This window comes from Carcharhinus amblyrhynchos, chromosome 9, assembly GCF_965287045.1.
Source record: "Carcharhinus amblyrhynchos chromosome 9, sCarAmb.v2.hapA, whole genome shotgun sequence".
Classification (NCBI taxonomy): Eukaryota; Metazoa; Chordata; class Chondrichthyes; order Carcharhiniformes; family Carcharhinidae; genus Carcharhinus; species Carcharhinus amblyrhynchos.
This window is the reverse complement of record NC_137332.1, coordinates 60188985-60205728: the sequence shown is the minus strand read 5'-3', so window position 1 is coordinate 60205728 and position 16744 is coordinate 60188985. Positions and strand designations below refer to the sequence as shown.

The 16744-nt window shown below is 40.5% G+C and overlaps 1 protein-coding gene across 5 annotated transcripts in view; it reads right to left on the bottom strand.

Moving 5' to 3' along the window:
- The window catches only part of acot11a (acyl-CoA thioesterase 11a), a 70255-nt gene that overhangs the window by 44460 nt on the left and 9051 nt on the right, over positions 1 to 16744 (bottom strand). For 4 of the 5 annotated variants that reach the window (XM_080195792.1, XM_080195790.1, XM_080195791.1 and 1 more), the window contains 2 exons: positions 7558 to 7759; positions 987 to 1056 (listed from right to left, as the gene is read on the bottom strand). In XM_080195792.1, the coding sequence (XP_080051918.1) occupies positions 987 to 1056; positions 7558 to 7747 (260 nt within the window). In that variant the 5' untranslated portion in view covers positions 7748 to 7759. Of the gene's footprint in view, positions 1 to 986; positions 1057 to 7557; positions 7760 to 16632; positions 16732 to 16744 lie in introns of those variants that run through there. The other variant, XM_080195794.1, reaches the window with a different exon arrangement.

The window sequence follows — 16744 nt, the reverse complement described above, 5'->3', positions numbered from 1 at the left end:
CAGGAGATGTAGCATAACAAAAACAGCTTCATGATCTGTTGCCATACAATTTGTGTGGTACATTATCCAGAAAATAATATATTACATGGACACTCTAACATGATTGCAATCATATTTAGCACACTTCTGTCAATACCAAACTGCACAACTTTCAGCTACCTAATGAACCTAAAACACACTGAACAGCCCAACGGAAAAGGAAATAAATAGATGTATTTATACAACACCTTTCACCACTCAGAATGTACATTGCCAAAGTATTTTCAAATATGGTCTCTCATGTAATGTAAGCAAATGTGGCAACCAATTTGCACACACCAAGTTATAATATATATTTTATCAAATAATTATTGAACTATTGAAATTAGGATGAATTATTATGGCTCGATTTATATTTTCAGATATTCATAGATCATGCTGTAACTCACCCAATTCATAATTTACTTGTGTGGAATGGACGACTGAAATGCTAAACTCTATAAGCTGCACACACTGACAGCAGCAAATTTACATGAAAAACACATCAGAATCTTTCACAGCAATGGGAACCATAAGTCAACATTGCATACTTTACAAATTCACTAAAAGGCTGCTCATATGTGGACGTCACATCTCAGCTATCACCATAAAGACTGCTTTGCCAAGCTTCCCGACAGAGAAGGACAGCAAAATGCATACCAATCCATGGACTGCTCGCTGATTTGGTTAGGAGCATTACAGATTTGGGTCCATTTTTTAACTTTCAGCTCTTGTGTCTTAAATCACTTTTCTAGGTGAGCTCCAACTCATGGAGACGTGCAAAGATATAACACAGCTCCAAGTAGAAATGAACAATTGCAGTGGATGCATTCTTCATTTCAAAAGGCTTGAAGGTAAAGTTGTGAATGAAAACCCATTTGAACCATTTCTAAAACAAGCCACATTTTCCTACAATTATAAGAATGCAATCGTAGATACAATAAAATGCAGACAGTGGAACTCATTACCTGATCGTACGTTCAAAATCGATGTCATCCACTGAGACAGTAACGCAAGGGCAGTTTGCATGCCTTTCCGCTTCAGGGAGTGGTCAGGGAAACAGGAGAGAAATGAGAAGTAACATTATGCCAAGGTAACATTTTACACTGAAAGATTAAGAATTAAGCATTCACATTTTTTAGTAATATCGGTATATTATTCTGCATCAAAATATTACATCTCCAATGAGTAATCGTGGCTTGGTTCTATTAGCTACAACAATTTTCTGGAGCATAACATTCCCCAAAATGAAAAGGATAAAAGTTCTTTGAGGAGGCGACAAACTTGTGATTCTAAAGCCAGCAGCATTTGTACATAGGAACGTTGTGCAGTATGCAGTCTGTCAAATTTACAGACACAGTACTGTTACTGCTAAGAACATAACTTAATTAATCCTCTTATCACGGCACGGTATCACAGTGGTTAGTACTGCTGCCTCATAACACCAGGCACCGGGGTTCAATTCCAGCCTTGGGTGAATGTCTGTGTAGAGTTTGCGCATTCTCCTGTGTCTGTGCACTTTTCCTCCCACAATCCAAAGATGTGCAGGTTAGGTGGATTAGCCATGCTAAATTACCCCTTAACATCAGGAGGATTAGCAGCATTAATACGTAGGGTTACAGGGATAGGGCCTGGGTGGCATTGTTTCTGCCTGGCTGGTGCAAGCTTGATGGGCCAAATGACTGTAGGGATTCTGTGATTTCAACTCCAGAGTTAGTAGCATGAAGGCCCTGCGACTTAATGAGTCATATAAAAGTCTACTGGTCTGGATATGATCAGAATGCAAGGGCAAAGCTGATGTCAGCTCTCAGCCAAATACTCACCAGGGTTTGATATCACTGATATAATTTACATTTACACATGCAGCTTTGATGAGGGTGGCTATGTATGTGAGATGCAACATGAAGCATCCAAAGACTAAAGAGGGATAGTTACGAACTGTAACTTTTTGTTTAAAGTGAACAAAGTTTGAGAGCCCAGTTCTCCGTTATGAGAATAAAGCTGCAAGATTCTAAGGTTTTAAACGAACAAAATAAACTTTACTAAACAAAGTCAGAGAAGTAAACAATTAACAATATTTATAGTATACCCTAACATGCAGAATTAACATGAGATAAATATGAATTAACTGCACAATAAATCCATGATCCCATGGATTTCACTACAAGCCATCCAGGCATCAGTGAGCACTGTGAGCCACAAAATCTTATTAAAACTCTGCCTCATTCACAAGCAATTTCAACTCCTCATTTTCAAACATCTAGCCTCTGAATTCCCTCAAAGGCTGCCCAGCTTGGACTGTATCAATGACTGCTCACCGCCCGATCATTCAACCTCTTCTCCAGAGGCCACATTTCATGGGATTCACAAAGCTGCATGCCCACCTCTAACTACCAGCACACTTGCAATTCTTCACTAGCTTCACTGAGCTAACACTGCCCCTGGGTTTCTTTGAACTCCACCTGCCAGCTGCACCGAGTTCTACGTCGCTCCCATGGCTTCTTTGAGTCCTAACTACTTGGCACCAGTGATCTTTCCACCTTCCCAGCTTCCCAAGATTTCACCGAGTTCTATCTCCCTGAAGCCTGCTAACTGCTCTCCAGCCTTCTCTCTGAGATGTGAACCATATAATGTCCAAGCTACAACTAACCATCTCTCAGCAAACATAAAGACGAATTGAAACCAGAGGAACTTCTTAAGATCCACCCATTTCCCCGATGGCATAACCGTTCAGGGTTCACAGAATGCTTTTAAACTAACTTAACCATGACTCTCAAAACAAAACATCTATTCAAACTGCTTTTCTTTGCAAGCAGCGAAGGAAGCACATCTCCAATTCTCCAGCTAAATAGGCTCACCTACTATTTCACAGCTCTTACTTTTCTGCCTGTTAACCCTTTAAGTCAAATGGGCCCCAATCTTTTAAATAACTTCAACTTGCTTTAGTTGTATTTTTCCCATTTTCCACAGTTAAACTAAAAATTCTCTCTAAAATATTAACACAAACCATGAACAAGATATTCCTCGCAGCATGTACACCATGCCTGATTGTTCACACACTCCCAACTATTGAAGATTAATAACCTAATTTCCATTAGATAAATGCTTTGATTGATATTTGGATACACAATCACATATTCAGCTTGTAAGAACTTGAATCATGATTTATGAGAGAAAGGGAATTTTGACATCAGTGCTGGAAAATGGAGCATTATTCTGTTTCACACATGCAGGGTGGAATTTTCCCAAAAAAGACTAAGTGCCGATTTCCACCAGCATGTCCGATGTGATTTGGATCATTAACTTCCTGCACTTGGTCAATTTTTTGGGAGGGGTGAGTTTTTCACTGTTTCGGAAAGGGGTGGAAACTAAACACACCAGGAAGTCTGGCTTCCCAGATAACAAAAAACAAAGAAAATTACAGCACAGGAACAGGCTCTTTGACCCTCCAGGTTTGCACCAACCATGCTGCCTGACTTAACTAAAACCCTCTACCCTTCCGGGGACCACATCCCTCTATTCCCATTCTATTCATGCATTTGACAAGATGCCCTTTAAAAATCATTCCGTATTCACTTCCACTATCTCCCATTTTTAAAGGGTGCCCCAATCACATAGTGAAATTGAAGACCTGCACCCCCAGGGACATCATAACCAAACCCCTCATTGATAGCAAGCATTCCCCCATTTCCCAACATAGATCGCTGGCCTGATCTCCACCTCCTCCGTTCGATCTGAACACAGGTCACCAACATCAGGGCATTGGAGTGCTCCCAATTGGCCCCCTTCAGGCCACATCCCAAGTCAGGTCCCACCTCTCCCTCCCACCCCATTCAATTGCCTACCTCCCTCTGCCCTCTGGCCCCACCCCCATCATACTGCTCCCCAGCACCACCATTCTTTCACAATCTAGATTTGAGGGCTGAGTATCTCGAGCTCTATGAAGTATATTGTTTCTAGTCAGCCCATGGCTCTGATTACTGGTCTTACAGTGTCTTGTTCTTGGTGTTCATCGAGAAGGGTTGGAGATGGATGAACAACTTGGTCTTTGCCAGGGCCTAGGCTTTTCTTTGCTGGGGCTTTGGGACAACATGGCAGAGGTGTAGAGGCTTCAGTGAAACTCTGGATGGATCCTGGATGTTGTTCAATGTTCCTGCGATGGCTTTGGCCTTTTTATGTTCCATAGATGGTGGATTATCCTGCAGTTCATCATTAATCCTGAGCTTTGTTCGCTTAAGATTTTAATCCTGATTTTGTGATATTGTCTTTTATCCTGACTAGGGTGCGATATATGAGTCATTGATGTAGATGGTAAATAGTGGTACCCAGCCTTGATCCCTGTGGCAGTCCACTTGTTACAGCTTATCAACTTGGAAGTGGTTCATTTATCTACTCTCTGTCACTGTCAATGGTAAAATGCTAGAAATTATTATTAAGGAAGTTCTAGCAGGGTACTTAAAACCTTCGTGCAATTAGGCAAAGTCAACAAGGTTTTGTGAAAGGGAAATCATGTTGGACTAATTTACTGGCATTTTTTGGTGAACTGACTTCATCAAAAAGTCACTTCATCAAATCTGCACTTGGATTTCCAAAAGACATATGGTAAGGTGCCAGATCAACACTACTACACAGAATAAGAACTCAACTGTTGAGGTAACATATTATCATGAACAGGAGATTGGTTAGATAACAGGGAGTCTGCACTGACCACAGTTCCACCTAGGCCTTATTCCCATAACTCGTCATATTTACCTTACTAATCCCCCTGACACTAAGGTTAATTTAGCATGGCCAATCAACCTAACCCGCACAACTTTAGGCTGTGGGAGGAAACCAGAGTACCTGGGGGAAAATCACGCAGACATGGGGAGAATGTGCAACCTGCATACAGACAGTGACCCGAGACCGGAATTGAACCCGGGTGCCTGGTGCTGTGAGGCAGCAGTGCTAACCACTGCGCCACCATGCCACCCGAGGATTGGTTAGATAGCAGGAAACAGAGAATAGATAAATGAGCCAATTTCAGGTTGATAAACTGTAACAAGTGTCACACGGATCAATGCTGGATGTCCACTATATACTAATTGTATCAATGACTCAGATGAAGGGACAGAATGTACAGTTGCAAAATTTGCCAATGACGCCAAGATAGGTAGAAAAGTAAATTATGAGAAATACATAAAGAGTCTTCAAAAGGGATTTAGATAGATAAAGTGAATACATGGCAGATGGAGTATAATGTTGAAAAATGTGAGCTCATCCACTTTGGCAGGAAGAATAGGAAAGGAATATATTATTTAAATGGAGAAGGATCACAAAATTCTGTGGGGGGATTCGAGTCCTGGAATATGAATTACAAAAAGTTAGTATGTAAGTGATTAGGAAGGCAAATGGAATGTTGGTGTTTATTTCAAGAAAAATGGAATATAAAAATAGGGCGATTTTACTATAGCTGTACATGGCATTGGTAAAACCACACCCAGGGTCTCCTTACTTGAGAAAGGATACAATTACATTAGAAACTGTTCAAGGTTCACTCTACTGATTCCTGGGATGAAATGTATAAGCAAAGACTGGGCAGGTTGGGCCTGTATCTTTTGGAGAATTAGGAGAATGTGAAGTGGTCTTGTTGAAACATACAAGATCCTCAGGGGACTTGACAGGGTGAATATTTTCCCTTGTGAGCAAGACGAGAACAAGGAGATGCAGTTTTAAAATAAGGGGTCTTCCATTTAAGATGAAGATGAGGAGAATTTATTTCTCTCAGAGGAATGTTAGTATGTTAGTTGTTAGCATTCCTCAGAAAGTAGTGGAGAAAGTGAATATTTTTAAGACTGAGTTAGATAGATTGTTGATTGATTTATCAGATGTATTGGGATACAGCAAAAAGTATTGTTTTGTGCATATTACACAGAAAAGATATACTGTTCATAGAGTAGATAGGGGAGAAGAAAAAGAGAAGGTGCAGAATGTAGTCACAGCTTGGGTGTAGAGAAAGAGCAGTTCAATATATGGTTAACATATGATTAACAAGAGAATTAAAAGATGGAGTTGAAGGCATAATCAGATCAGCCTGGCTCAAAAGACATTGCCTGTGCCAACATTCTGATGGAGTTCTCCAATTAATCCCATTTCCCTGATCTTTCCCCATAGCCCTCCAATATTATCCCTTTTTGATTATTGTATTTTTGTTGTTTTGAAAGTTACTTTAGATATTCTCCCATCCAAAGCTGTGCAGGTTAGGTGGATTGGCCCAGCTAAATTGCCTCTTCGTATCAGGCGGACTAGCTAGAGTAAATGCATGGGTTATGATGATAGGGCCTGGGTGCGATTGTGGTCAGTGCAGACTTGGTGGGCCGAATTGCCTCCTTCTGCTCTGTAGGATTCTATGATTTCATTCTTTTGGACAGTGAATCCAGGTCATAACATTGATAAAGCAAAGATATATCCTAGAGTAACCTTGAACTGTTCAATGGTGGCAAATTCTTACTGAGAGAGAAGATAAAGAAATGAATTTGATCAGAACAGGATTTGGCAGCTGTGTGATAAACCTGCTGGAGGAACTGTGGTTGTGCAGATTTTGTCCTTTTAAAATTATGCAGCTTGATTGCAACATTAAGTAGATTGTGCTACTTTAACTGAGAGAGCAACTTCAAACTGAATTCCAAACTGAATAAGGTCATTCCCAAGTAAGTAGACTAGCAGGCCAAATAACAGGCACAGTTCAATGGAGAAAAATTGACATTACACGTTTTGTAACTAAGAATCGGGATAGGAAGCACACGATAAAAGGCAACATTTTAAATGAAGTAAAGAAGGATCTTCTGGAGTTCAAAAATATACAAGTAATTTGAGGGAGTAGCATAAACACACTATGACATAAAATGGCAAACAGAATTCTTATCTAAACGCAAAGACAAAAGAAGGTAACGTTAAAGTTGTATAAGACCTTGGGGCACAATTAATTTATCCATACAGCTTTAGGGGCCCCATTGAAGCAAGGAAATAAAAACAATGGGAAAGGGCAGTAAAGGCTCATAAACATGTTACCAGAGATGAGGGGGTAACAGTCATAAAGAGAGGCTGGAGAAGCAAACTTAAGGGATGGACAGAGATCTTTAAGATTATGAAAGATTGTAATAGGATACAGGAGAGTGCTTCAGTCATTTGGCAAGATGGTAACAAATTTAAGATAATCACAATTAAAAGGAAGTGCTTTGTTCTACACAGAGAGAGGCTGCCTGGACTGAGAAGTATTCTACCTCCCATTGCTGGAACAGAATCAATACATTCCTCAAAATGGTCAGATCATTTCTTAAAAAAGAAAAAGTCTACAAGGGACAAGGAGGATCTTTGAATTAGAATAGGGGATCTCGTGAAGTAAATATGGGCAGAGATTTGACGGACCAAATGGATTGTCCCGAGCTGGATATATTATGTGATTTTCTAAATATTTTAGCTCAAGAGCATGCTTTTCCTTTCTTGGTAGCTGTCGGTGTGACCGTCTACAAATTAAATTTGGCAAATAATGCAGCTCACCAGACAGGCAGGCTGTAGTGTCCATCCACTTCAACAGTTGCCCTGCACTCAGCTCTCCACGGTGGTTGGCGTGACATGGCAGGATAAGCTGACACATCTTTACTTCCGTTGGGTTTATGTATACATCCCCGCTTTCCAAAATGAAGAGTGGCTCCTCCAATATCTCCAATTCATTGGTTTCTGCCATCATTCATATAGCTCCCTAGAAAGGTGGCAACATACGCAGGATCAGCTAGGTTTCAGGAAAATACACAATAATGAGGCACAACAATAACAGCACTCCAGGGTCGCAGCAACAGGAGATCACAAAGATCAATTCCAAGTGATTACAGAGGGCACCAGTGCTTGAAGGCTCTCACATTCATCATGAGGTCATTTGATTTATCACAATCTTTTGTATTTGCTAAATTGAGAAATGCATTCAAAGGTCTAAAGCACATAGTATCACCAGGTTTGAAACTAGGATAGGGAAGTAGGTGAAGTAAATCAATAAACGGTGGTAATCGGGTGTTTACAAGTCTTTTTTTTAAAGCCTTCAGATCATCGAAGGGAAGATTGAAGAAAGTCAGAAAGACAGACGACAAGACCAGGGAAACAGTTTTGATTTCAGTATTGTGAAGCCAGGTAGCATTCAAAGTTGTGTAATTGCAGCTTTGGCAGAATGAGAGAAATTAGTACAAGAGGAGCAGTGACCACATGCCAGATCATGTTTTTATTACTAAAAACTAGCTTGAATCTCTGGCTAATTTGGCTGTTCCACTCATTGGCCATTAGGAGCGGAGTTGTTGAATAAGTACTGTGATTAATTTATTTTTTAAAAAAGAACACATGAAGCAACACCACACGGATTGCAGCAATTCAGTAAGAAAACTCAGTACAACCTTCTCAAGAGTAACAAGGTACAGGTGATAAATCACCTTCTCAGGCTTCTTCTTTCATAAGGCTTTAGAAGCAGGAGCAATCGTCACAGTTTTAGAGTTTAAGTTCCCTAACCAGACCAATACCCTGCTGGAGAGCAAGTGTAACTCCAGGATGTCATGCTCTAATTTAAGTCAGGGTGCGGGGAGATGACAAACTTGATCGTGTTTGGGTGCAATCCCACTTGGCAGAATATTCAGCCACTTCTGACAGGTCAGGGTTTAGCATGGCTTCCATACACTGTAAATATTTTGCCTGAATTGTCATGGCAGTGTCATTAGCATGAATAGGCTTTTGTGATGATGTGGTGGGCATGTCACTTATGTAGATGTTAATGTGTCTGTGCCAGGACACTGCCCTGTGAAAGGCCATTATTGAGTGCTTTTGGAGTACTGACCTTACTTAATTCAAGACTTTCATTCTTCTGCTGCCTAGAAATGTCCACAGCAGCTGGACTGGTTTAGCAGATGGTGCAGCAGTATGGACAGTTTGAACATCAGTCCATGTGTTCATACAGTATCAGAAGCTGAGGAAAGATCTATGAAAGAGGCTTCAGTCTTGAGCTTGTGATAAAAACCAGCCCCAATGTTTGTGATGACAAAAAGGCTTGTTCACAGCAACTGCACTGGGCTGAATGCCAGCCTGCTCCTGGAGAAAGGATGAGTTGCTAACAGGGCTAATTCTTAACACAATGTGTCACTCCAGAAGCTTATGGGTTGTACAGAGCAGTGAAATGGACCTGCAGCTCCCTGGGTCATCTGCTGGCTTTCATAGCAGGGCTATTACCATAACCTCATGCCAAATTCTCCACCACAGTTGAAAACATTGTTTTGCCGGTGGTCCAAATATCTGTTAGGATGCCATCTTCCCTGGCAGCTTTGCCCTTTTTTGTGGTTGCTGGGCCAGCATCTGGTTCCAGAAGGGTAAAGTTATCTGACAGTGGAGAAGACACTGGACAATTCATTATTGTTTCTCTGACTTTTTGTTTGACCTCTTGTTTGTGTTTTGTCGAGGCCAGCAGCCTGGCAGCTTCAGCATTTGCACTGACTTGCAGATTAATGGCCTCTGCTGGGTTTGATGCACCAAGATTCCTCAGGAGGTTCTTAGCCCGATGGCTTGAGTACATATAATCCATGGATTCCTTGCAATTCAGCCAGTTTTGTGGTCCATGATTGCCCAAAACTTCAACTATTGCAGTGGCTGAAAACGGATCTCACGTTTGTTGGTATTGTTGAAAGAACATTTCACACTCAGGGCACCAATGTTCTATGCTGTTGAGATCGAGGGATGGTTTTCTTTATTCTAGCAATAAACAGGGCCACAAATCGATTGTATTGTTTTGGTGTCAGCAGAAGATGGGGTGGATGGTTTTCTCCACCTCGGCAGCAAATCCAGGCAAGTCTAGAGATGGTAGCAGTGTACCGATATTGTCACTAGACTAGAATCCAGAGACCCAGGGTAACGCTCTGGGGACCTGGGTTCAAATCCCATCATGGCAGATAGTTAAATTTGAATTCAGTAAAAATTTGGAATTGAAAGTGTAATGATGACCATGAAACCATTTTTGATTGTCGTAAAAACCCCTCTGGCTCACTAATATCCTTTAGGGAAGGAAATCTGCCATCCTTACCCGGTCTGGCATACATGTGACTCCAGACCAACAGCAATCTGGTTGATTCTCAAATGTCCTCTGAAATGGAGGGCAGTTAGGGATGGACAATCAAAGTTGGGCCTAGCTAGCAACACCCACATAAATAAACCCAGACAAGTTTGTCTTATAAAGTTCCATCTTGGCATTTGTTTTGTTGATACAATAGGGATTTCACCCCCCCCACCTGGGCAACATAGGCTGATTATCAGCTATGTGGAAATCTGAGACAACAGTCAAGACAGGCATAGAGGGACACCCAGTGGTAAGGTCAGAATTATATCTCCTCTTCCATCTTGTTGATTGGACATTAGCATGATGTTTAGCATTTTACACTAGGTGAACAACCTCTGACTACATCCAATCTGTCAGGGGTTCCCCACCTTTACCATTTGAATCATATCTCCATTCCATACGGTGACGACTGATGTCCTCCATGTAGATAGTTGGGTGTTACACCTCTCATTGCTGTGTTTAATTTATTTCAGCAATTCATGCTTCCAAGCTTTCTCATTCAAAACCACAAAAACATACAAACAAAAGCTTTGCTCTCTTACAAAATATAACTAACCGTTTGTTAAGACCTTTTCTTGTGGCTATGACACACTGTATGCAAATTCTATATCACTGATTACTGAGTCACTGGAAGGTTAAACTACATCTTGAGAATGAAGCCAAAACCACTCTGTTCACATTGGTAACAGGGAAACATCAGAGCAATAGAGCCAATTCTGAAAAAACTGGTAAGAGGAACTTCCAAATGCGGAACACAATTATGATTGTGTAACTTGGGCTGACATCGAAGCCTTCTGCACTCAAACCTGCAGGTACTGACGGAACTGCAATTGAGCAGAAAATACACATCAAGAAAAATTTTACTGCTTCCTTTTAAACTGCACTGACATACATGAAAGCTAACTGCAAGTCAGACTATCTTTTGTGCCCTAAGTATTCACTTCAGGCATACAATAAAGTTTTTATATACAACAATAAATTAGAGTTATGATTAGATCCCTGTCAAGGTAGCTATTAAAATTTGGCCATGCCTGAATCCAGAATCACATAGTTTTTAACAAGCTAATTAAAATTAGAAAATAAAATGAATTTTCTTCTCCCATGTTCCTCTCCTCCATGCATAGTCACTGATACCAGCAACCATTGGATTTTTGAGAGGGGTGGACAGAGTTGGGGGCAAGAGGTAGAATAGACGATATCAAGAACAGCTGATGCATTCATCTGCACATGAATTATACTCAGAGATTTTCCCAAAATAAAGACTTCAACGCCTCATTATTGTAGTGCAGAAGTTAACACTCTGCATTAGTTATTGCTGTTGCGTAAATTCACTAATGTTCTGCTCCTGGGAGGGAGCCACATTGTAAATGAAAAAGAGTCAATGGTTTGACAGTAGTGTTATGTGCCTAACCCCATACTCTTGTCAGTTGTAACTTTCCAGTGGAAATGTCAGACTTCCAAATTTGACATTATTTTTTCTACCCTGTCTTGAACAATCAGAACCACAGTCACTTCAGTCACTGCTGCCAACTAGGGGAGAGTTTCTGAGGAGCAGAATCAACCTAGCAGACCCTGATCTGGACAGTCAGGAAAGGTGACTTTCAACATGAATTGAGGCAATCCGATGCAACATCATTGTAGTTACTGGCCCATTCCTAAGCCTTTTACTTGCATGTAACAGATCTCACTGCAAGGTTTATCTGCTGGCTTTTACCAGATGCCAGTTATACCCCCTTTCCCTCTAGTTTCTGCAGAGAGGGATAATTTGTGCAGAAAACAGGAATGGAAGTCATCTAACCAGGGCCAGCTTGGAACATACACTGACAGAAAGAGAGATACAAGCTTAAGATGGCAAAGGTTAATCAAAAAGAAAGTAGTGAGTAAAGAACACTGCAACACAGTGCTGGTTGTGGGTGTGTGCAGGCAGCAGAGATTGAAATTGTGCATTACCTTGCAGCTCAATGATAGGTGAAACTGGCAAAGAAATGCAGTCAAAGAATAACTATTGGTCGCAACAGGCAATTTGCTCCACTTGCCTGCCCAAGCAATGAAATGTGGAGAAGCTATGATATACGTACAAGGTGGCCACATAGGGAGGGAAATACAAAACAGAGGCAGCATTGCTTTAGTTGTACCAATCTTATTCAATCCTCCACTACAGCGCGTTCACCTTTGGGCAACAAACCTCATGTAGGATCTATCGGCCTAAGAGCGGGTACCGGTCAGAGCCATCAAATTGCTTATAAGGTTAAATTATGAAGATAATTTCTTTATTCCCTGGAGTTTAAAAGGTTGGGGAATTATTCAATCAAAATATTTAAAAGGATGAACTGATTTGATTTTGTAGACACAGATAAATTATTTTCTCCAGTCAAGAGTGGTATAATCCAGAGCCAGAGGATCACAGAATCATTACAATGCAGACAGAAACCATTTGGCCCATCTTGTCTGCATCGGCTCTCCAAATGAGCATTGTGATTTAGTGCCATTCCCCTGTACCCCTGCACATTGTTTCCATTTAAGTACTTATCTAATGTTCTCTTGGATACTTTGATTGAATCTGCTTCCACCATACTTCCAGGCAGTGCATTCCAAACTCCAACCACTCAATGTGTGAAAAAGTTTTAACTTCCACCAGCTGAAGTGGGTTCATGGATTTGAACTTATGTCCCCAGAGCAATAACCTGGGTCTCTGCATTCCTAATCCTTCACTACACTCCTGCATTGAAGAAAGGCATTTAGGAATAAAATCAAGAAACATTTTTTCCTAACAGCGCATCAAGGAAGTTTGGAATTCCCTCCCCAAAAGGCTATGGATTTGGAATCAAATGAAATTCTCAAGACTGTGATTGCCAATTTTTCATTAAGCAACAGTAATGATCTAATTAAAGTGAATAAGATGATAAAGAGGCGTTGACAAAGTAGACGCGGAGAGGATGTTTCCTTTTGTAAGGCAATCTAGAGCAAGAGTTCATAGTTTTAGGATAAAGTGTGGCAGATTTAAAATAGAAATGAGGAGAAATTAGGGGCTTTGACAAAGGGTCATCTGGACTCAAAACATCAGTTCTTTTCTCTCTTTACAAATGCTGCCAGATCTGCTAAAATTTTCCAGCATTTTTTGTTTTGATTATGAGGAGAAATTAGTTTTCCCAAAGGGTTATGAATCTGTGGAATTCACTACCCCAGAGTGCGATGGATACTGGGACTTTGAGTAAATTTAAGGAAGTAGTGGACAGATTTTTAATTAGTTAGGGTTTGAAGGGCTATGGTGAATGGGCAGGAAAGTGAAGTTGAGGCCAAGATGAGATCAGCCAGGATTGTGTTAAATGGCGCAGCAGGGTCAAAGGGCTAAACTGTCCACTCCTGCTCCTAGTTCTTATGTTCTTAAGGGACATGAATCAAAGCTAGGTAAACTAGGTAAGACATAGATAGCCATGATCTAATTGAATGGTGGAACAGGCTCAAGGGGCTAAGCAGGCACTCTTGTTTTTATATTCCTCTGTTCATGACTGTAAAAGAAATGCTCAAACTAAATAACACAAAGCAGGATAAATAGCTCAAGCAGAAAGTAAGTGGAGTTTAAGCAGACAAAGTAACAGATGATTGAAATTATGAATAGGAACAGAAGAAAGAAAGATATCAGCAAAAAAATCTCCAAGTTACGATGCAACCATGAAGATTTCTGGTTGAAGAAAGCAGCAGAAACAGAAGAGGAAAATATACGAACCTCATGAAACCAATACTGGGGGTGCCTGACAGAAAGATCATTGGAACCATCGAGGGTAAGGACAAGAAAAAAAGACCTAAAGTGGAAAGTGTTAGAGCCAGTGAAGGCAGTAACAGCATGCGTTCATTAAAAAGTAGACCAGAGAAAACTTGAGGTGAACATGCTCCTGGTGCTTAAATTAGAAAATTCAGCAACACAAAATGCTGAAATTTCATTGGCAAGCAAGTACCTCAGGATTGGAAATTAGCAGTAGTACATTTTAAACGAGTACATGAAAGAGTATAAGCATCTCTTGTGAAAGTTCCAGAAAATGTTTGTCAGGTTGGTCCTAAACATGATACTATATGGATGGGTCACTTTGAACAATCAACTGTAAGATCTGAAGAGGGGAAATGATTGATGACAAGGTGCTGAGACCTCTATCATTGTCTCCTACTGCCAATCATGATCTATTAATGGAATAGGAGCATGTCTGTGTCAGGGATGGGGAGAGAAATATCAAGTGAACAAAGGCTTGGACATTTAAACACTTTCTAATCAACCTGCCAACAGTCTGCTTAGTACCTTGGCTCAAAACATGAAGAATGGCCAGTTAGAAGATGGATGCTCCCAGAACAGTTCACCAAAAAGAACAAGCAGCTTCAGGAGAGATTGAAGTAATTAGAAGAAAATATCCTCTTCTGTTTGGATATGGCAAATAATCCATGACAATGAAGCCAGGCAGATCTCTGAAGTGTGTTCCATACAAAAATCTCTAAAAACTCAGCTCCCAGAATACGAGACAAACAAAGTTTCACAACGGCTAAATAACAATTCACAGATGTATACTTGATCTTTTCAGTTGCTGTGTTGGGGGTTTCCTTCCTGATACGAACAAATGAGGTTAGATTAAGAAATCTCCATCAGTTCCTTATCTATAGTCAGTCAGTAAAAGTAACTTTCTACTTATGTAATTATTTCTAAAAAATGTTCATTCAATATGCAAACATTGTTTCCTCTTCCACCAAATTCCTTAATCGGTCTGGATTTTCAAATTGGGTCTACATGTTTTGCCAATTTGTAACTGTAAATCAGGCAGATGTGATTTCAACTGAGATCTGTTGTTGCACATAAATTGCCATTGTTCCTGTAAATGCAAGTGATGAAAGAAACCTCTGCTTCAAACAGGCAGTGGTTTCATTTCAATATTAGTTTGGGGAAGGGGGAAGTGGAAACCTGCTACCTGCTACATGCTATTTTCCAAAATCCTACCACACAGGGCGTCCATCCCTAGTTGTGTCCTGGATGTCCAGGGTTGCTAGGCTGTGATACATACATGATCATCCTGAGCAGTTTGTCAGCATTGAAACTCTTGTGAGCTTTTGCACCGATTTATTCAATATTTTTCTGCTAGTACCAAGAAACTCAACAGTGTGTTTCCCTATAGGAAACACCCATCTCCCAGATTTGAAGAATGCTAGGCTACATAAAAGTTGTTATGTGACCCCCTGTCAGCACCTGCACACCCACATCGCCAAACAAAGGTGAACTGACTGAACTTTGGCAGATGATTCACACAAGCAGAAGCTCCTAACCCCAAAGAAAGCTGAGACAGCATACCTATTAGGAAATGCGAATATCTCATCTTTACTTAATCTCAGTATGTCCTGTCTTCAGTGATAGTGCATGCAAGTTGGCATGCTAAGGGATCAACACCCAGCAAAGTCTGACTGGTTGTATCTACCAAGATGCCAGAAGCCATGTCTACAATATTGCATGATGATGACCATGAAGAACTACCTTTACAGTGTTGAGTCCTAAATACAGGGTTGTTCCATAAGACTGGCTCACCTATTGACAGCATCAGGAAGTTGCATTCTCATTCCAGCTTCCTCCATCTTGCAGACATGTTACAATGCTGACCAATGAAGATGATAGGCAAATGAGCCCCATGTAATGCAGCAGTACTACATTGCTTTACAATCAAAAAGTATATTGGGTTACAAGGATGTGGGGAGGCAGCCCAATATGCAGCCCAATAGTATTATTGTCACTGGGCTAGTATTCCAGAGACCCAGGATAATGCTCTGGGAACCTACATTTGAAATCCATCATGGCAGATAATGAAATTTGAACTGAATAAAAATTCTTTAGGGAAGGAAATCTGTTATCCTTACCTGGTCTGACCTATATATGACTCCAGATCCAATAGCAATGTGGTTGACTCTTAAATGCCCCCTCAGCGGCACTTAGTGATCCCTACACTCCACGAAAGAATAAAAATTAACAATTTACCTGCATTTAGATTTATCAAGTCTACATGTTGAGTTCCTTCATTTTTGTTTGCCTCTGGTAAAAGCTGTGAATGGAATTTCTTCGAAACCCTTCCAAAAGCTTTCAGAATTTTGTTAGCGTTTTCTGCCACTTCCCTTTAATTATTTTCACCCTGTTAACTTTTACCCAAATACATGTTCTGCTCCCACCGCTACACACATGTCCAAATCTACACCTTAAGCTATGTTGTTGAACAAACCTCAGAAAATTGCATGAAACAACACATTTACATTTGAATCTGTCCAAAATTTACTTCCAAATATTCAGATCTTAAGATAATCCATCTCAAAAAATCTAAGTTACAATCTCATATAGACACTGGAAGAAAGGTCATACAAGTAGTCATTCTCTCACCTACAAACATAGACAATTGTTAACAGACTACTGAATCACAGAGAAGGCATTGCAGCCTAACTGAATCCCAACTTTATCCAGACTCCGCAAAAAGACTTACCAACAAGAGATCATGGGCAATGCTTATAAATGAAGAGGGAACTGTAGCTTGCAGACTGCTGCCTTTCTGGAGATCCCCAAGTTTTCACAAACAGCAGGTTAAAATTAGTCTC